We start from the raw sequence: 22,642 nt of genomic DNA on the forward strand, positions 1-22,642 counted from the left end.
ATGTCCTTTGTAGGGACGTGGATGAAACTGGAAAACATCATTCTCAGTAAACTATCGCAAGGACAAAAAACCAGACACCGCCTGTTCTCACTCATAGGTGAGAATTGAACAGTGAGAACTCATGGACACAGGAAGGGGAACATCACGCTCTGGGGACTGTTGTGGGTTGGGGGGAGCGGGGAGGGACAGCATTAGGAGATATACCTAATGCTAAATGACAAGTTAATTGGTGCAGCACACCAACATGGCACATGGATACATATGTAACAAACCTGCACATTGTGCACATGTACCCTAAAACCTAAAGTATAATAATAAAATAAAATTAAAGAAAAGAAATAAAATAAAATAAAACTAATATTTTTTTTCCAACATTTTTTCACTTTCTGGTATGTAGGAAACTTGTAAGTGTCCTTGATAAAATCAGATCTAGATCCTCCAGGGCTGGCAGTGCAGACAAGATTTTCTCTATGGGAAACATGACTTTTGTGGGCCCTATTCTCATCTCTGTAATTCACTTTCCTCTTGGTGTCTTTTGCTTTGTATTCCTTCCTTGATCAACAAACATGTATCCCTTACTTACCACTTTTTTCCAAGAATGTATTCTTAATTCTTCCATAAATTGTATGTATTACACCTGAAATTAGATTGGAACATTCAAACAAGGCATCTCTGAAAGAGCTTGGTTAATTGGTAACAAAGAACTACATGTTTTTGTTTATAAGTTATGGCTTCTCCAGGCCTCAGAAACTGCTAGTCTCCTTCCGTCTTTCCATCTCTTCCCAAGGGGTACATGCCTAGATGCCTGCCCTTCTTGATGATGACACCCAAGAAAGCAAGTTCTACAGAGAGACTGGACTTCTATTGTCTTTATAGTGTCTACTTTTCTAGGTTCCATTTTTTTCCTAAGCCTGTTCTTACGTAGTAATCGATTAACAGTAGGCATAGTGACCATCTTCAGGAAAAATGATTCCCCAGTTTTACTGTGGCCTCCCTAGGGCACTCATATTAGATCACAGAATCCATAGGAGTCATGTGATAGAATAAGATTTTTTAAAGATGTTGAGCCTAGTAATATTGTTTATCTGTAGTTGGGAAGAAGTCCACAGTACATGTGCTAGTAGTTTAAGCTGACAGTGTTGTTGTTTTTAATCCTTCTAGGTATCATGAACTGATCACAAAATATGGGAAGTTGGAGCCTTTGGCAGAAGTGGACCTAAGACCCCAGAGCAGTGCAAAAGTAGAAGTCCACTTTAACGATCAGGTGGAAGAAATGAGCATTCGTCTGGACCAAACAGTTGCGGAACTAAAGAAACAGTTAAAAACTCTAGTACAATTACCCACAAGCAACATGCTTCTCTACTATTTTGACCATGAAGCACCCTTTGGCCCAGAGGAAATGAAGTACAGCTCTCGGGCATTGCATTCCTTTGGCATTAGGGATGGAGATAAAATTTATGTGGAATCCAAAACAAAATAACCTCTACCAGCCTTGTGAAAACATACACATAAAGACTTGTTGCAGGGCATTTGTTTTTAATGCGGTTTTCTTTAGGAGGGAGAAGGTTGTTTTTGTTTTGTTTTGTTCTGTTTAGGTTTGGGAGGGGTTTTGTATATTTTCCCCCCTGGAGAGTGTAGGGAGCCATTTTTGGTATTTTCTACCACAGATTGATTTGGCTCAGCCAGTGGAATTGGCCACATTTCCAGTGTATGTGCCCTCTCTGAGGAAAGATGACAAAGAAACACCGACTTCTTACTGTGTTCACTGGGATTTGCCTGCCACTTGGTTATCATTGCTGTTGGGTGTACTTGTGAAGATAACATGAACAGTGTAGCCCCCTAGAAGGGTCTCATAGAGAATTTAAACAGGGTGACAAGGAATCTTCACAGGAAGGGCCAGAACTTCTCTCTCCCAGTTCTTCCTTCCGCTGCCCTCCCTCCTTGGCTTTTTAGGTTCAGTTCCATTTTTTTTCATTTTGATGTGTGGTTTACCTAATAGTTTTGTTCTGTTCATAATTCTTATTTCTCAACCTGGGTGATTTTTTTGTTCTCATTTCTCCCTTTTGAAATAATTGAAAGTGTTTTAAGCATTTTTCAACCTGATTCTAATCTCAGGTACGCAGTAAGAAGCTATAACTCTGTTAGAACCTCGAAGAAGAGTAGATGTAGAATGAAAACTCCAGGAAAACTTGCAGTTATTGTGGAAGTACCGGCAGAACAGTCTGATCTCTTTGTATGTTACTAACTCACTTTTAATGTCCCTTGTACATTATGTCAGCCATTACTTTCATAACATGAAATATGTCAGATTCCAGAGTTCTTTTATTTTTGCTTATCGAATGTATTTTCTCATATCTTTCTTTTTCATTACTTTAAACTATTGGGAATTGAGGCCTGACTTCATAAATAATTCAATAGAGTCCTGGATACGTGCACCAGGAGAGGTGAGAATCAGCTCATAAACTATCTGTGGTGTGTGTGAGGAATGAAGTTGGGGAATGTGGGGGAAGAGCTTATGACTTTCCCACCTGTGTCATCCATTGGAAGCCCTTGCTCTTGCACTTTGCATTAAAAGTGGGAAACATAAATCAAAGGGAGCTTTTATTCCCAGGTTTTCCCTGGGACTTTGTGATGTCATAATTGAACAATTCTCTTGTTTTACATTTCAATTTAGTTGCCTCATAGAAGTATAACTGACCAATCTATGAGTAAAGTATAAGTGTCGAAAGTTCACAATTGCCTCCAAGTCATATTTTTTGCAGAAGCACATTTAAAGCACTTTTCTGTAAAAGCTAGTTTCTTACCTGCTCGGAAATCTTTTTGTTTGTTCTTCTATTCCTTTGTTAATCAGATGTAATCCCTTTCTTTAATGTGTATCTTTCTAGGTCTACCATATTTACAGATGGGAGACTTGAGAAATACTTAGCATAACTGGGGCAGAAAGTGTGTAAGTGAAGTATTTTTCAAAGAATGCAATTATTATCTGATTGCATTTGACTTTTGACCTTTGTTACATAATTCTACCCCTCCTACAAATTTAATTTTTTTATGAAATTTTTAGGTGACTTGTAAATTCTTCATGTATGAGGAGTTGTATTTATTAATGCTACCTTTTAAATTTTCCTGTGCCGTGTGGCAGATGTTTATTCTCTTAATGCACTTCAGGTTTGCTATCTGTAAAGCCTTTGACCCAGGCCTACTGAGTCAAATCTACATTCAGTGTAACATTAAAGGTGGAAACCAAAGGGTTTGAGAAAGACAGATAAGGCCTATTCTCCTTCTGCTGCAGACTTTATCTTTCAAAATCATAAAAATGAGCAATGGAGATCCAGGCTGGGTATAGACAAGAATAATTATTTTGCAAACACATTTTCCTGACAGATTTTTGGAAGTAGGAAAAAAGTATGGCAACAGTGTCATGAAGATTGAAACTGTAGGTGCTTTGTGTATGTACGCATGAGTGCAGACGAGTTTGAGAGAGAAAAAGTGTAATTGAGCCCTTTGCTTTTGTCAGCCTGGGAAACAGATGTGTTCTTATTTTTTGAAGTTGTGTGACCCTGGACTGTCCCACAGCAGAAGGCAGAACGAACACTTATGTTATGCTTTAATCATAAGTGGAATGGTCACAATTAATAAGATATTTTATATATGGCAAAGTTTTATGAAATGCTTTTTTACTATTAGAGACCTGTTTCTTCTGTTATTACAGAACAGTGTTTATCAACTGCGGACATAATTCTTTTATTATACAATTGCATGTAAAGGAAGCTTCTCATTTAATTCAGCGGATGTGGGTATTTTTAGGGCGTTATAATTGATGGTTTTAATAATTGCCGAATAATTTTTGATTAAGAGAAAAATGTAATACAATTACTGGTCTTTTAGAGTTACAGAACAGAAGTTAATGAAAAAAGCTATTTGAGCATGTGTACTTACAGATTCATTTGAGTGGCTGAGTAAAGATGCTGCTTTTGAAATAAAATCGGTGCTGTGTAGACACTTGTAACCAAAATTATTTTTATAACAGAACTAAAAGAAGGAGAGAAGAGACCATGGACCTTTGAGTTTACATGTTATACCTAATTGATTGTCTGCAGCTTATCTGTATTTTAATATTGACTTTGTCCAGATTCAATGAGAGCATAGTATTGACATTATGAGGCAAAATGCTGTCATAGCCAGTACTACTGATATGTTGCTACAGGCACAATGTATAGAACATACCTTTTCTAAAATGGAAATTATTTCTAGTTACGAAAAAGGAAAAGAGTAATAGAGAAAACCAAATCAAAACCAAGGGATCCTTTCTACATGTGGGTGAATGGCTGCTGAAGCCACAGTAGAAATCAATTTTTGAATTTGAATTGTTGAAATATCCTAGATTGCTTTAATGGAAAAAATCCAGAGTCACATATTTTTTTTATTATTAAGTTTTTGCAGCCTTTTGCCAGCATTGCCATAAATACGTAAGAAAGCAGCAGATAGTATAAGCCCCTTGTTATTAAGACTTCTTAGTTAATATTAAGGCCAAAATATAACTTGAGCTAGGTATAACAGGGCTGAATGCTACAGTGTTGTTTTTAAAAATTTTGCTTATTTTTGAAGAAAGGAAAATTCAGTTCTAACCAGATGTTCCAGCTATGTTACTCAACCAGCAGTGGTAGGAGCAGAGAGCACTTGCACTAAGAGCTGATCACCATTTGAGGTGCGCAGCTTAGCACACATGTGAGTGTAGCTTGCCACATGAAAATGCTAGGCTCTAGGGCATGTAAAACATGAATACAGAATACTAGATTGTTCTAAGTAATGTCATTTCTGTTTATGAATTTGATTGTTCCCTTCATTTTATGTCAGATTGAAAATGCAAACAAACTGCTCTCAAGAACACCCAGAAGCTATCTGTGTTACCAGATGTGTTGTGAACACTCTACTATTTTTCATAGGTGCTTCCTTGAAATATATGTCCATTGTAGTGGTGGAGAGGGACTGGACTCTCTCAGGCTCTTTACTTGCCAGTTGTCTCCCGCAGTTAATGGAAATATATATATATATATATATATATTTTATTTAGAATATAATTTAAACATGAAGGTCTATTTGCACTTTTTATTAATATATATAGAGATAATCTTTAAAAAAATTAAAATTCAAGTCCATTTTCTCTTTGTGTTCTGATTTTTTTTCTGGAGTGTGGGGTCAAGGTATATGTTTATTTTTATTTAGCTAAAAATGTTCATTGGTTCTGTGGTTGAGTTCTCTGGAGGATTGGCCCAAACTAGTAAAAGTCTGACCATTTTGACAAATTTAATAGGAATTTTGCCAGAGTTGAAAACTAGAAAACAAAGATTCATAAGAAACGTGTTATTGCTTTACTGTTAGCCAAATCTTATACTTCTGACATGCTCTTTATACTCCTTTTTATCCTTTGAGGATAAACCCTCTCGAGATATTTGGCATCACCTTTTATGAGTAAGATTGAAAAATCTCATTTGTTGAAATTAAAATTTGCCAGTTCTTATTCAGGGGCTGCTTTTTTCCTTAGAAAAATAGTTTTTTATAAGTATTAGAATTTTGTACATTTGAACCCTGCTTGCTTATCAGTAATTTCTTGGTAAGCCATTATGAATTAACCTTGCACCAAGGATTAAAGTCTGAGGACTGTACTTTATTTCTGTATTTAAGAGACAGAGTCCATTCACTTCTCTTTCAATGCCTCAGAAATACATAAGTATCATAACCTGTTTAAGATTATTTCTGCCTGCTATTCAAATTTCAAAGAATTGTAATTTAAGCCTCTGTGCTACATTTTATTTAATTACTATTTAGTATGAGCTTCTCTGAGTTCCTGCAAAGTAGACATGTATCAAGACATCCAAAAACTATTGGACTGGAAAATGCTGTGACTGTCTCTAGTTACTAGAATGCATTTAAAACAAGAAGGTTGACTTTTGAAGTCACATTTCTCTTTCAGTTCTTCTCTGGAAAAGAAGTTCCTGTTTGGTCTTTACAACAACCCTACGAGGTCGACACTCTTATCTCCATTTTCTTACTAGTGAGGAAGTTGATGCACAGATAGGTTAAGTAATACCAAAAGTCACATGGCTGGTAAATGACAAGACCAGGATGCAAACCCAAGCAGTGTGGTTGCAGAACCCATGCACTGACAGCTGTACTGTAGTGCTGACTGCTAAAGTTCCCCAGCACACACCTTTATTGTTAGTCTTCACTGAAAAACTAAAATGAGATGTCCTCAATATCCATTTACTAAATTGATTGGCTCTGTAACAGAATCACTGATGTGGCTGAAAGCTCTAGATCCAGACTGGAATTTGCCCTCTGTTTTCCAGAATTGTGAAATTGTGGTTGGGACATATCTGTTGCCCTCCCTTCTCTGAAATGCCATATTGGACACAGGATGGGTGTTACTCACAATAATAAATGAACAAGTAATGTGACCCAAAAAGACTGATGATTTATTTTTTAACCCCGGGACATTCTAGAGCCCTAAACTGGTTTCAGCAGCTAGCCAAAGGTGAGAGAGATCACTCAGTTCCAACTCAGACTTTTATCAAGGAGGCATAATGTTCCAAGTGAACTTAAAATGGGCGTTTATTGAGGAAAAACAATAATTTAATGTTCCAGGAGCTGCTATCAAAGGTTTTGTTATTGGAAAGGATGAGGCAGTCACGCTACTGTTCCTCCTTAAAATTCTAGAGAGAGCCTTGTAAAGAATATAAATATTACTTTAAAAATAGAGGAGACAGCTTTTCTATTATGGTCTGCAAGATCTAGATCTGTCTAAAAAAAAAAGACAATGCAATTTCATTTCATCAGATCATTCTGACTTTTCATTCTTGAATGCTTTGTTAGTCACCTAAATAATACAATTAAGGTGTTAAATAAATAACAATAAGACTAGGGGAAGCCGACATCAAATAATACAGACTAAAGAGAAAAATGTTTTCTGAAACATTTGATACATTTAAGCTTATTCCATTGTTAGGGAATAGAACTAGGACAATAGGAACTGTCTTGGTTGTGTTAAAATTTTGTTTGCTTCAAATTTAAATTTCATTTTTCCATTACCTCATACATTTTGAGAATCCTGTTATGGACAACGTTACCATTTTCAGGGAGAATGTAAGTATAGCCTTAGGTGTAATCACCTTAATGAGCTAGATCTAGGAGGTTAGACATTATTCAATCAGTGGATAAGTGGTAGAAGCATTACAGAACTATCTGGACTCCATGGTACAATGAAGCAAAACAGTTGTAGAGGGCTTGTAAATTTATCAAAGACACCAATGTCACAGATTCTGTTGTCCAGGAAGCAGATGCTAAGGTAGAGTTGGGAGTGCAGAAAGTTTGTTGGGGAGTAACACCTGTGAAGGAACAGGGGAAGAAGTAGAGTTGAGCAGGATGGACCATCAGACTATGCTACAGACCTAAATCAGTCAGCCCAATAGGATGCTCTGGAGCAGAGATTTTCCATTAGATAAGTCCTGCCTTGGCCAGAAATGGCCAGGGCCCTTTACCAATGCTTTTCACAATCATGGATTTGGGAATGCTGCAAGAACATAATCTCAGCTTGAACACTGATAGAGATGTTAAAGGAGCCAACAGTTGGAAGCTGTCGGCTAACCATACACCTTGTAGCTGGAAATCATCTCTTTTCTGAGGGTGGATCGGAGTTGTGCATCTTAGTGTCTGCCACGGTCCACTCCATGCAATGTGTAGATCCAATTTTCCATCCATGATCAACGGCAGCTCCTCTAGGGCTCTGGTGGGCCTCTCTATCTGAGAGGAAACTTACAAGAGGGAGGATAGGAAAATGGCCTAAAACCCCTGTCACTGCAGTTGATTTCCGACTGACAACTGGTACCCACTCTCTCCCTCTTCCGCTATCCATTGTAACCCCTTGGCTTTTGTCTCTGTTGTCTCAGTGGCTTACCTGGTGGTTTCACTCAAACCTTAGCCCTTAATTCCTTATAGTCTGAGTCCTTGGTAACAATATGCTGCTTTGACTAGGGTTGCTACACTTGTCCATCGCAGTCCTAATTGGGTAAGGGAGTACCAAGAGGCACCAAAATTGGTCACCTGAGTTCCATATGTTATCCCTTGAACCTGATGTATAACAATAGCTCTGCCTCCTCCTGCTGATCAGAGTCAACTACTCCTAATGAGATGATGGTTCATGTTCTTTCCTGCTAGTCTTTGCACACAAGGAGCCCAGTGTGTCCAGGCAGCATTACAACCATAGCTTATCATTCAGCGGGTCTCTTGCCATGTCCACTGGTGAGAATGTACCCTCTTGAGGAACCAGGACTTCAAACTGCATAGGCCAGAGATGAGGGGTTGGGGAGCACAAAGTCCCCCAGTAATCACTGGGAGTAATGGCAAGTAGGGCCACTCCTGCCTTCACGCCTTGGTTCCTGGATCTGTGTAGTCTTATTACTGGGGACATGGCACCGTACAAAGGTCTCCGACTCACTGTGTACACAGTATCCTGGAGAATAGCACCTCATCCTTGCACAATATTGTCTTCAGGGTGGTGCTTCACCTACTCCTTAAGCAATTTACTTCAATTCTCACCTAGGCTGGCATCTTCTGCTCATACTATCGCTACTCCAACCGGTGAATCCCATGGCCATGGGCTCACACCCACACTTCCTTTTCCTTAAAGCAGGTTCCCTATCAGATGCTATTTTGCATGGAATTCTATGCTTATGGATCAGGCATTCTGCAAGCCTCCCATTAGTGGTGCTGGCTGAGGCCCCTGGGCAAGAAAGGCATACTCATGTCCAGAATATGGCTCATCCCTGTGGAAAGGAAGTGCTGACCCTTCCAGGATGAAAGGGGTCCAATGTGGTTATTTTGCCACCAAATGGCCAATTGGTCTCCCCAACGGTAACATATTGGGGTTTCAGCCTTGGTCTCCATTGTTAGCAGGTTGAACAAGTTGAACATTTCAGAGACCATGGTAGCTAGACCAGCCTTGCTAAATGGAAGTTCTTGCTATTTGACCCATGCATAACTGCCAACCCTACTGCTGTTGCCACTTTATACATGCGCCCATTGGACCAACACTGACGAAGACTGCTTAACATCAACTGGCTGAGTCATTTTGTTGACTTGGTTGTTTACTTCCTCTTTTGTAGTGGATGTTTTCTGGTGGGTGATAATATATGACACAAAGATCTTCACACTTCATGTCCACCCTCCTCTGTCTATCCAGGCCCCTTTGTCACTGATTTTCCCATCTTTTTCTTTCTGGGCCCTTGTCCAGCCAGCTATGTCATTCACCACTGCCTATGAGTTTGTACATATTCTAACCGCAGAACTCTTTCTCCTTTGACACAAAATGCATGACAAGATATATCACCCAAAGTGCCACACATTGAGAGGATGTTCTCTTATCATTGTCTTTCAAGGCCACTCACATGAAGCTGTCATGTAGCCAGCCAGTGTCTGCTTTAGGCTTGCACACACACACCAATTGAGTCCATCCGTGCACCAGGCTTAGGCTTCTTCCTCTTCCTTCATCTTGTCATATTCACCTAGCCATATGTGTGATCTGGTTGGGGAGCAGGTACTGACACAACTATGTCAGGTGACATGGAGTCTGGCATCTTACTCATGATTGGTCCCAGATATGTCATTTCCATCTTATGCTAAATTGTTACTGGGTCCACCTGACTTCATGACTTGATGGGTCCAACAAGGTCTAGGTCTTCATGGGAAGTTCTGGATAAATGGCCACTGTCTCTTGGACAAATATTCCATCACACGGCCTAGTCTCATGAGAGAGCTGATTTTCAGGTGTGTAATTCTTTGCTGCAGATGGCATGACCTTGCTCTGGGACTCCAGGGGCCTGTGTGGTAGTTCTTCTACTGGGGTTTACAATAAACTCCACATTTCATCTTTTTCCATCAAACACATCAAACGACCTTCTGAACGCATGGCCCAAGCAGCAGAGCTGCTTGCATAGAAGCCTGGAGCTGCAATGGAATTATTTTATGTTCTCAAATCAACACAAAACTGGCTTAATGTCATATCACCTGAGGCAGTTTCTCTGAGTTTGGAACATGTAGCCTGTAGAACCTGAAGAAGCTGACAAAGAACAAAGAATTTCTTTGTAGACAGGCTACAAGATGCAGCAATTTGCCTTTTCCTTTGGAGGAGTTATCCCAGCATGTTCCTGGCCAGTGGATTCCTTACAGCTTTACTGAAATAGCATCCCTGAATCTTTGTAAGATTTATCTTCCACCTTCTGGAGGACCTGTGTGTTACCAAGGCATCCAGCCTGCTGGCCATCTCTTGCCCATGGTGCCCAGTCTGTTGATGTTGTCAATGCAGTGAATCAAGGTGATGTTCTGTAGTACCCAGATGGCTCAGATCTCTTTGCATTATAATGTGAAAGAAGGTGGGAGACTTATAGCCCTAGGGCTAAGCTAGAAATATATATATATTGCTGTCTGTTCCATAAGATGTGAACTATTTTTGACCCTCGTTCCTGATTCAAACAGGAAAACAAAATGCATTTGTGAAATGAATGGCCACATATCACGTATCTGAAGCACAGCAGCTGTGATTCGTACTACCACTTGGTTAAACTTGGAGTGGTCCATAGCCATTCTCTAGGATCCATCCTGGCCAGTTCAATAAAGACATGGTAGAGTCCACCACCCCTTTTCTTTAAGAGTGACACTAATGTTTACCATTCTCCCCACAGCCCAGGGTGCAATATTCTTTTGTATTACTACTTTAGCCAGACTAGGGGCAGGGAGTGTCAGAGATTTCTACTTGCCTTCCTTACTACGATAGTTGTTACTCTATAGGCTAAAGACCCAATGTGCCAAGTGTTAATACATCAATCCCAATTATACACACTCACCGACCAGCTTCCCAATACAACAAATGATAAGTCAGCTTGGTCTCTCCCCACACCTGATGTTCCCTCACAGCTAGATTCTCAAAGACATTCTAATTTACGTATGCCACCATCTTGTGTATCTGGTTAAGCCCAGATGGCATTTATACCAGCAGCAGTCTTGCCTTGAGAAGGATGGAGCATCCAGTGTGGGTCAAAAGGGCTGAGATATAAATATCCTAGAGTGCATGGAAAAAGAAAGCAATTAGTATGCCGCTAGCGGTTTATTAAAACAGAGCCAACGATTTTGCTTCAAGACATTTAGGTTCACTACTGGACTAAAACCTTAATAAAGGCTGGACAAACAGAATCCTTCTCTAGGTGAATCTTTGATTTGAGCTTAATTTTACTGTAATATCTTGGGACTGGGAAAATAACCTTCAGGGGGTCTGCAGACCCTGTAAACCTACTGTAAGCTTTTCTAGGATTCCTTTTATTCCCTGAGCCCTGTGTGTTCCCACTTTAACAGGGTCTTTGGGTATCATGATTAACTCAAACTCCTTCTATAACAGTCCTCAAAATGTCTAAGCATTCTCCTTCCCCCAGTCTATGGTCACTTGCGTAAATGGCCAAAGGTCTTTTTGGGGACAGATGATTGGGAAAATTACCATATTTGCTATGGTGTTGCAGGGTCCTTCCCTTTGGGGACCCGTTACCTTTTCAGTCTACAGATTCCAGATTTGAAAACTGACTCAGATCCAGAAACCAAGTAGGGACCATGGCTTTTTATTGGGACCACTGCTCTCCACCTTTCTCAACCATTCCTGCTTTTATTATTATTATTATTATTATTATTATTATTATTATTATTATTATTATTTTGAGACAGAGTCTCGCTCTGTCGCCCAGGCTGGAGTGCAGTGGGGAGATCTCAGCTTACTGCAACCTCCACCTCCTGGGTTCAAGCAATTATCCTGCCTCAGCCTCCTGAGTAGCTGGGATTCCAGGCACACCACCACGCCCGGCTAATTTTTGTACTTTTAGTAGAGATAGGGTTTCACCATGTTGACCAGGCTGGTCTTGAACTCCTGACCTCAGGTGATCTGCCTGCCTTGACCTCCCAAAGTGCTGGGATTACAGGTGTGAGCCACCGTGCCCGGTCCTTGCTCTTTTATATTATTATACAGAGGAAATCGTGCTTTCGTTGGCTGCCCATCTGCTTTGCCCCTTGGATACTGTGCTCTATTAAGCATGTCCTTGACTCTTTAAGAATCAGGCCCCTTGGCTGCCCCTCTGATCTTCTTGGTCATTATAAAAATTATGACTGCCCCCCAACATTCCTGGCTTCACACAGTAGAGTGATGTCACCTGGCTTGTATTTCTTCATGGACCCATCATCTCCGTTGCTGTCAGAGCCAAGTTCCGTGATCACCTTTCCTGGCATTAGCCTTGGCTGGCGTTAGGGAGCCACTACTGAGCTGCTTAGTGATGCTGGTGCCTCCCTCTCCAGTATATTCCTGCTGGCTTTGGTGGCTGGTGCGTCTGTCCTCTGGCCTTCCATGGAACATGATTGTCCAAGTGGGCCTAGCAGAGTCACGTAATATATCAATTCCACCATGCAAACATCTGTGAGCCTTTTGGTCCCTTCTTCGGCCATCTGCCATGGTAATTCAGGCATTTGAACCTTGCTCAGTGTGAGCCATCATTTTTTCCAGGCTTCTAGAAGCTTCTCTAGGAATGAGTTTGCACCATCCCCTTGTGCTGTTGACACCACGTTGAAGTCTGTAGCTCTAGAGAGCTCCCCTTAGTCAACAAACTCTCTCTTGTTCTATCTTATGGCCCAGCCTCCTTGATAGAGCAGCCTCAGAATCCAGCCCCCTGGGTATGCCCTCCCCTCATCCCTACCAGTGTGTGCTGGCACTTTGCACCTGCAGCACCTTCGTGGGCACAGTCCCTTTTGACTCCTGTCAGGCCCAGCATGTCTCTGGCTGGGTTATGCGGCAGCTTAGCCCAGATTATAGGCCTGGCATTCAGGAGAGAAGGTGGGAGCAGCTTTTGAAGAGAGCAACTGTCGTCTTATGGGGGAAAGTCCTCTCTACTGTCTTCCTGTGCTGGGAGAAATTTTAGCTCCTGATGGTGTGGAGTAGGATGTGTCTAAAGGATCAGAAGTTTTGAGAAATAAATCTTTGGAGGCATCTACCCAGATAGCCTCCAAATGAGGCTAGGTATATAAAATACCTGTATGTACATATGTGTGTACATGTGCATATGATAAATCATATGTATAATATATATGTATGTATATAATATATAATAAATTACATATACATATATATATATATATACACACACACATATATGTATGTTTTTCCCAGGTAGGCCTTGATATTGGCACAATAGAGCTGCTTCCCTTGAGCGCCTGACCAAGTCCTTGTCATTCAACAGGGCTCTCCAGAGCAAAAACTGCCCATTCAGGGAGTCCTGCTTTGGGTGGAAAGTGATAGACTGTGTAGCCTGACCTTGCCCAGTCATTGGCGGAGGGCTGCCCCATGAAGAGTGTGTCCTGGGTTTCAGCACTGGGGTTGAGCCTGAAGGCACTGAGTGCTGGAGGCTGTTGGCCAACTGTGCTTCTCACATCTCTGTTGTACGGGGGTCTGAGTGGTGCATCTCCCAGTCTGCCATAGCCAATAACTGCATCATTTCAAAGTAGCTCCCATCTGACCATCTGTTCAACAGAAAAAGGTATATGAAACGTAAGAAAACAACACAAAAACAAAAACATTCCACACATAAAACCCATTCTACTTGATTTTAGAGGGCTGTATTTTTTTATTTTGTTTGAGCTGTCTTTCCTCTTGCCTATAAAACAGCATCAACTTCTGCCATTTTTCTTTATAAAGCACAGTTATCTTGGGTGACTAGCTCCAACCCACCCCCACCGTACCCCACATCTAAATCTTGTCAAAATCTTTGCTCACCTCACACTTGCAACAAAATAAGTCCTCCTGCTGACACAGCACGAAAAGAGATTTTTGTCATATGTCAGTCTGTGACCACTGGGTGTACACCAGAACACACACTCACTGACCAGCTTCCCAAAGTGATAAGCCAGCCTGGTGTCTCCCCACGCACCTGGTGTTCCCTTGCAGCCAGATTCTCAAAGGCATTCTAATTCATGTATGCCACCATCTTGTGTATCTGGTTATGCCCAGATGGCATTTATCTGAGCAGCAGTCCTGTCTCGAGAAGGATGGAGCATCCAACATGGGTCAAAAGGGCTGAGATATAAATATCCTAGAATGCATGAAAAAGGAAGAAAGCAGTTAATATGCCACCAGCAGTTTATTAAAACACAGCCAGCGATTTTGCTTCAAGACATTTAGGTTGACTACTGGACTAAAACCTAAGGCTGGACAAAGAGAATCCTTCTCTAATGAGTCTTTGATTTGAACTTAATTTTATTTTAAATAGGCACCCAAGAAACTAGCTTTTCTGTTATATAAATATATGCCATTCTAAGCACTCCTAGAATCCAAAGAAAAATAAATAAATGTGAGTCATTTGGAGAGAAGCAGTCATTTAACATCTGTAAGTAAATATGTGTGGAGGATTCATAATACCAGTGAGAGAATAAACAATGTGGGAAACCTACTGAATTATCACAGGTTTTTGGAAAAACATGGAGTAATTTAAATTTTAAAAAAATTTAGCTTGCCAAGCACTCTTGTCCATTTTAAGACAATGTGCTTAAACCCAGAAGTATATTTCTTTTGTACAGTTAGCATTTAAATGTCTGGTCAGAGAAAATTTGGAATAATTTTTAAATTCCCATTGATGTACAGAAGAGTTTTTTCCTGCTACAGTCAAGTTACTTCTTTCTTAATAAATTCCATTTAAACATTTTGAATAGTAGATTTAGCTTATGCCTTAGCCAGTTTTGCTCATTCCACATCTACTGGATGCTTGGAAGCATCTAACCGAGCACGTTTTCCCCTTATTCACATGCCTTTTAAACTAAAGTAATACTTACTGCAAATTTTTATCAGGAGGGGTTTATCTCCCCCCTCTGCCTCCAATGACCCTCACTGGGTGTTAGGGAAGGTTTCCAGGCCACAGTTCGAGATTTCCCTTGTGGAAGATCGTGTCTAGCGCTAGGTCCCTTGTTAGATTTTGCCTGGAAAGTGCCCTGTCCTATCTCCTGCAGAGCGGTGCATCAGAGAGAAAAGACAGGGCATAAAACCTAAAAAGTTTGGAAAAGTTTCTTTAAATACTTCATGCATACCTGTGAAAAAATAGAGTAGAGCCTATCTGTGGCAACTGTTCAAAACCAGAGAAACAAAAAAAGACTTTAGTAGAAAACCAACTTCATTTAAATGTTGGAGGCAGCTGCTTTGTTTGGAGTTTTAATCCCATGCCGGTGGATGCTAATTCTGTAACATTATACAGTTGCCTTCTTTTGGGTACAAAGGTAGAAGGGGGTTTTCTTTTGTGTTTTTCAGTGCAAAGTGATTCTGATCAGAAAGGCCCAAGGTTTCAGCTCCAAGTACCTGACATTTCCATCTGAATCTACTTTTTTTTTTTTAAAGGGGGAAAAAAAAGGTCTAGTTTTTCAGGAAAAGAACCTCTCTACGCAATCCTGAAACTGATCTTTAGATTTACTTTTCCTTAATCAATAGAAAAAAACTTGATTGCAGCTCAACACTTACCTGTCTCTAGTGCAGGACTAACTTAATTTTTGGTTTTAAGAGTACGAGATTCAGACATCATTTCAGGAATCAGAAATTATTGGCAACAAGTTGAGGAGAACTGATGAATTCTTGTTTTACCTAATTTTTCCTGGCTTACCAAGATTTGGCTTAATATTTCTGACTCAGTTCCTCCAGCCTCTACAGAACAGGTTAGTGACGTTTTTCATAAATACAAGTATCTAAATGAATCCTCCTTACTTCTCTCTGAACCGGTTCCCTAAGAGCTCTAGTCTTAAACTTGCACGGCATCTGTCTCCATTAAAGCTGTGTGTGATCTCTGCTAAACCTTTGTATCCTTTCCGGCAAAACTGTCTAATATTTAATATGTGCTTGAAATTACAACATATATACTTGACAACTAAAGATTTGCAATAAAACTCTCACAGGATAAATTCATTGCCTTTCCCGTGAAAGTTTGGTTGAAGAATTGTGATACCTTATATGATAAGAGGAAGGCTTTTCTTTTTAAGAATACTGTCAGGAGGAGACTTCGTGGTCTAGCCACGCACTTTGGTGATATCTAAATTGAGCTTGCATCTGTGTTCTCATTGCAGCTTTGCAGAGTGACACAGACAAAACATGCTCCTAATGGAGGGTAAAGCTACCGTGCAACTGATTGTAAACTAACACGAAAACAAGTTCCTCTTTGCTGTGTTCCTTCTTTAATCAACTTGCTGGAACTAATTGGTTGCTTGTGCACTGGATTCTATTTTTATTGTGATTCCAACTCTGGATTGGTTCTTTTTTATTACTAATGTTTCTATCATTCATTTCACTGTGGGAAGTCAGTGAACAGAGTAGACTGGCCCTGAATCTGGTCAATAACTTCAAAATGATGGATCAGCTCCATTCTGTGGAGAAGGTGATGGCAAACTCTAAATTCTCCTAGCTGTAGAACACATTGTGTTTTAACCAACTTTTGTTTGATCCTGATGGAAAGCTGTAGTGAAAATTAGGAAATCCACGTCTCACTGGGGTGTGGTTTCTGCTGCAGACACACAACCCGGGACCCGCATGCATCTTTAGCGTTGGGTCCTAGTTTTCGGCGCTTTATTCGATGCAGAGGGGAGACCTTCCTTTACTCATACCACTCGCACTGATTCTAAATAATCACTTGACAGTTTGAATGATCTCATTACACTTCCAGACTGGCTTCTTCTGGGCATCTAATTTGATTATGAAGTGTTGAACTTAGGAGGACCTGCCAGCATTCAGGGGATTTCAGCCCGACTCAGCAATGTTGATGTTGTTATGTGAATTTGTTCTATGACGGTTTTGATGGTCTTGGGATTCGCCACCAAACACACCTGGTGTTCTGTTTACTCTGGCAAGCTGGGGATTTTTTTTTTCTTTTTCTTTTTAAAATTCCAGGATGAATTATTCATCATTCCTTAGAATTTGGGTCTCTTTCATCTTCGCACTTGTACGGCACCAAGGTGAGTACTACAGAATTCCATAAAGCTCTCAGTTAGCATGCTCTTGAGTTGATAAAGAGACACTTTTATTGGAACCATAATTGTAAGGGTAGGTGTATGTGTGTCTACAGATACAAGAGAAAAATGTAATTAAATTCTATTATCGAGGGTAAAATTCATTTTTAAATGAAGTTTACTTATATTCCCACTTTTTTCTTATTTAACGTCAAACACTATTTGTATATACCAGCTTGCCCTGTGCTAGTGGAGTAGATCTTTAAAATAATGCAAAATTATTTCCATTAAAAGTAGATAAGATAGGTGTATGTGCACCTCATGTCTGATCACTGATTCCCATTAAGGCATTTAATTTGTGGTGGAGACTTTAAAGAATCTACTTATTTTGACCAAAAACTAGGAAATTACAAAAGCATTGATGTCAGTGGTTTGTGTGTCAGTGACCTTTTACATGGCCCCCAAATCTAAAACTTAAAGTTAAATAAGACAATTTTTTTCCTTCAGTGATTCCTTCTTTTTCTCTGTGTAGCACTGCCCTGGGTAAGTGAAAGGCCACTTACGTTTTTTTCTACTGTTGTTTTGGATTTTAGACAAAGACGGGGCAGTCTACATAGATTTTAACTTTTTATGGCTAAAATTCTAAGGCACCGTTCTTTACTTTGCGAGTTTGTCTAGTTCAAGTGGCACATGAGTACAAGTCTGAGATGAACATGTCAAGCCCCCATGCAGTGCTAATGTTTTTCCAGAATGGGTGAATTCAAACAGTTAAATCATGGTGTGAAACCTCACAAGAATGAAAGAGGGCCCGTGACTTCAACTTCCTACCTCAGCTCCAAGAAAGTACATTTTATTTGGTGGGAAAAAAAAATCCTGGAAACATAGCTATGTTTATTGTGAAATTCTCAGCTTAGTGAGAGGGTGCTAAATACATAAAAAAAAAATTATGAAGATTTTTTTTAATTAGTACCTTCCAGGAATTTTTAATTTGTTACTATTATGTAAATAGAAATGTTAGAAGACCCCTTTTCACCTGCTGGTTGTAACATTAAATACAGCTCATGGGCCCAGAGCTCCTATGACCCGACACAGCGCCTCCTACAGCCTCAAATTCGGGCGGCTTCTCAGCAACTTCTGGGGTTTGGACGATGCATATACATTGATGACCGGATTAGTTTCGCTGCTCTCCTTGGATGTCAGCCCCTGGAAAGAAATTAGCCCTCCGTTGAGGCAGAACTCCTCTTGCTCCCTGCTTCAGAACTGGAGAGCTGGCTCTTGGCCTGGTGCAACAGGCCTGCTTTCTGGCCCCTTTGCACTCTCTTTTACATGACCTGTTGTCTGTTCACTAAAAGCCTCCCAAAGGAGCAAAGATGGTCTTTGGCCAGTTGCTCCCCAGCCTATTGCTTCCATCAGCACAGAGCAGGGACTTTCCCAAGGAGAAGGCCGGACATGAGAATGGGGGCGTCGGCATCTCATGGCAGCAAGCAGGTACCTCAAGAAGTGTGGCTGTTGCCTAGAATGGTCTTGCCCCTGCCCCCGAGAATGAGAAATTTAAAAAAAGGAAAAAAGGGAGAAAACGATAGTGTCCTATTGTCTTATATTCATTCAGGAGAAGAAAGGACAGAGGCAGAGAAAAGTAACACCCAAAATGTAGATTATTTCACAGATGCTATTGGACTTGATCCTCAGTGATGCAGACCCTAGGGAACTTGTCTCATTTCTCCCACAAAACTGAGCCACATCTTGCAACAGTATGGATGGGAAACCTGGGAGCAGCAAGCCAGGAGAGGAGGTGACCCTGTCATGGCGGGGTGCAGTGTGTGTTTGTGTGATGGCTCTCCGGTGACCAGGAGGACCAATCAGAGCCCTGCAATTCATTCTCTCCAAAGAGTTCTCAAGGACCCAACCCTCTGACCCCGGAAGATCTCATGTCTGTCTTTTGTAAAAAGGAGTTGGGCAAAGAGCCTCTTGCAGGGCCAGCCCTCAATCAAGGTCATTCATGGGCCAATTACTACAAATCCTCTCCTCCCACTTTTGTCCCAGTTCCCAATGTTGTTTATTTCCTTCTGGGATCTGGGATTTTCTCCAATTGTGCGGCAAGAGGGAGGGAACTCCTTTCAGGAAAAGACACGATAGTGGAATTCTTGAGCTAGAAAGGGAGCTTCAAAACTGTGGCCATGCCAGACCTAGAGGCTGCCTCTCAGTACCCAGAAAGCTCAAGGTTCCAGGGAAATTTCACAAATTTCCAGCCAGCTGTAGCCATAGATATCACCAAGATGCATGAAAGTGCAAGAACATGCACAAAGTGCTTTCTCCTATGGAGAAACAATGTCACTCCCATTCTCCCGTTTCCCAGAGGCAGAAGATACTGCGCTGTGTATGGCCTAGGTTTAGGATGAATGACAGGGCAGTATGACTTGCGTTCAGCTTGCAAGCCCTACTGAAAGAAGCTGGCTTCAGTAGGTAGGAGAGATGTAGCTTACCAAACGGAAGAGGGAGCTGCCATCTATCTAACCATCATCTCTCTTGACAGCTCAGCCCAGGGAGCTCATGTATCCATTTTGGCAGAATGACACCAAAACCCCTAAAGTAGATGATGGAAGCTCATCTGAGATTAAGTTGGCCATCCCAGTTTTCTTCTTTGGCGTTCCTTACCGCAGTGTCTATGTAAGTGGAGAAGCAGCCCATCTGTTGTTCTCTGGCCCTCCCTTTTGTTTGTCATTAAGAAAAGCATTTTAACTATCCTCTTCCAGAGCTCTGGGAAGGGAGGATTTATTGGCAGCCAAAACGACAAGTTCTGAGATTTCATGAGCTGATAGGTCTTATGATTAAGAAAGTCAAAGGTATATTTAATGGCTAATGTTCATAGTGGAGGAGTATACAGGGCAATAAATTGCTTTTGTGGGTGATTAAACATAGAAGTGAAGCAGAAGCCCCAATGCCATGAACACTATTTCTGCTACTCAACGAGATAAAAAGATACAATGAACCACGGTAGGAGCAATATCATTTTTCTTTCCCTTCTGGGGGTGTGAAAAGTTTAGGCATCTGCTGTTCTTGGGCTTCCTACCAATTTGAAGCAGAGTCGGAACACAGTAGAGGGGTAATCAACTATTATATCAAAGTTGTTTGCAGAATTGGCCACCCTCAATATGGGTCTGTAGATAGGCCAGAGGGTCCCATCGCCCAACCCACGCTAAGAAATGGTCCCATTTGTGATCAGAGCTCTCCTAGGCACCTGTGTTCTCAGGTTTTTATTTTTGGTTTTTTGGATCATTGGGTTTGCTGCTAGCGAAACTGTTGCACATGAAGAGGAAGATTCAGAGCAGCGGAGCCTGGCTTTATTGTTGGCCTTAAAGAACTGGGTGAGGGATTATACCACACCCCTGGAGGAAGAATGCAACCCTAAGCATGTCCACCTCTGGCCATCTCTACGTCTGGGACCTCTCTCTTCCCCAACTTTTGATTTATGGCTCCGGGGTGATTCCCACTAGAAAAGAGTTCACTATTCCATTACCTAACTATGGTCCCTGAACCTGCAGAAGCAGGGTCACACAGGCACTCATTAGCAATGTCATTTCTCAGGTCCCACCCCACACCTACTGAGTCAGAAACTCTGGGAGGAGGAGCCAGTAATCTGTGTTTTAATGAGTCCTCCAAGTGGTTCTGATACCCACAAAAGTTTGAGAACCACTGATCTCAACCATAGGATATAATCAAGACATATATGAGTCATCACCAGCTTCCTCTGCCAGTCTGTGTGTTTTAATTACAACTATTGTTCCCTAGCAAACACTTCACTCTGATATCCTGAAGCGCCTTTTATGCTCTATTCACGGCAGGGCCTCCCTAGTCTGTGTTTGTAATAGCTGGTTTTAAGTTTTGGGTTGTGTTGACCTGATTTTGGCAACAAGGGAGTGAGGACTTCCGTGCTGGAAGCCCAGTTAAGCTAGTTTTTCTTCTCTATTGCACTGTGTGATATGGAGTCTGAAGAATTTTTTCTTGCCCTTGCAACAGGAGGTTCCTTAGCTTGAGGCAGATTTATTTGAGGGTAAATTGTTCCTTGCATTTCCAACACTTTGAGTAGTGCAGTTTTCTTCAAGCCTCTAGGATGTTCCCTATTACTGGAAGACAATAGGCTCTTAATGTCTCTTCCAAACCCAAAGCCTAGCTTCCCAACATGTAGACCTACCCTTGGCCCAGGCCTTGATAACTTGCCTCTGGGATCTGGGCCACTGTTAATATCCATAATGTTACTGGTTAACAGGAACTTAACATATGATTGGAATGTATAGGAAAATTATCTCCGGGTTTTCTGTATCTAAGAATTGCAGTTCCCATTACAGGCACCCTCTGCTGCTGAAGCCATGTCAGCCACGGGGTTAAATCAGCTTATCTACCAACGTACAGAGCTGCAGATTCAGGCAGAGGCTGAATTGTTTACAGGTCCCTTGTAGACTGAGGGTATATCTTGGCTTGTGATTTCCAGTAAGTTTTCCTATCTAATTGGTTTACTAAGCCATTTACAAATCATGAAGAAATCACCATAAGATAGTCATTTACATAAACAGTGTAAAGTAGTCATGCGTCCATTTTTATGCAGTGATTGTACCAAGACACTATCGCACCACATGAGCTGGAATGGAACTGGGCATCTGTAGGTTTTAACCTTGTCCTTGCTCTGAGCACAGGAGTGGTTGTGACATCAGTGGAGGTCTTTTAAATGTCTCACCCAAAGCAGAATATTTTCATCGGAGACTGGAGTTGGATGAAGGAGTGTTTGATTTATCTTTCTCTGACACTCCTCTTTTGTCATAAAATAGGAAGTGAGGCCTAACATAGGGCACCTCAGTTTTCAAATTTAACTTTACTTCCATGCTTATTTATTTTTTCTGCTTATTTTGTATTAGTGACCCTGAATCTGTCTTTAGCACCCACGTTACTCCCTGTCTGGCCCAGCACACACACACATGCCACCCCCAGTACACACACACACACACACACACCACCCCCAGTACACACACACACCCGCCAATATACATACACACACACCACCCTCAGTACATACACATATACACACCCACCCCAGTATACACACACACATACACACCACGCCCAGTACACACACATATACATCCCACCTCAGTAAGCACACACACCCCACCCCCAGTACATACATATATACACACCCACTCCAGTACGCACACACTGCCCACGCCAGTACACACACACTCCAATATACACACACACATACACACCACCCCCAGTACACACATATATGTCCCACCTCAGTAAGCACACATGCACACCGCCCCCAGTACACACACACACACATCCCAGTATACACACACGCCCCATCCGCAGTGCACACACACACACCCCCTACCCCAGAATACACACACGAAGCCCACTCCAGTACACACACACGCTCCAGTATACACACACCCATCACCCCAATACACACACATACCCCCACTCCAGTACACACACACTTACACACCTCACCCCAGTACACACACGCACACACACCATCACCAGAACATACACACCCATACTCCTCACCCCAGTACACAAACACACACACACCTCATCG

General features: G+C 41.4%; 1 protein-coding gene across 6 annotated transcripts in view; it reads left to right on the forward strand.

Moving 5' to 3' along the window:
- Positions 1-22,642, forward strand: part of LOC116477078 (tubulin-specific chaperone cofactor E-like protein) — a 171,086-nt gene that overhangs the window by 70,111 nt on the left and 78,333 nt on the right. For 5 of the 6 annotated variants that reach the window (XM_058446324.1, XM_032167732.3, XM_032167731.3 and 2 more), the window contains one exon: positions 1,162-6,478. In XM_058446324.1, coding sequence (XP_058302307.1) covers positions 1,162-1,480 — 319 coding nt within the window. In that variant the 3' untranslated portion in view covers positions 1,481-6,478. Of the gene's footprint in view, positions 1-1,161; positions 6,479-16,990; positions 17,056-19,582; positions 19,717-22,642 lie in introns of those variants that run through there. The other variant, XM_032167736.2, reaches the window with a different exon arrangement.

This window comes from Hylobates moloch, unplaced genomic scaffold (assembly GCF_009828535.3).
Source record: "Hylobates moloch isolate HMO894 unplaced genomic scaffold, HMol_V3 SCAFFOLD_11, whole genome shotgun sequence".
NCBI lineage: Eukaryota > Metazoa > Chordata > Mammalia > Primates > Hylobatidae > Hylobates > Hylobates moloch.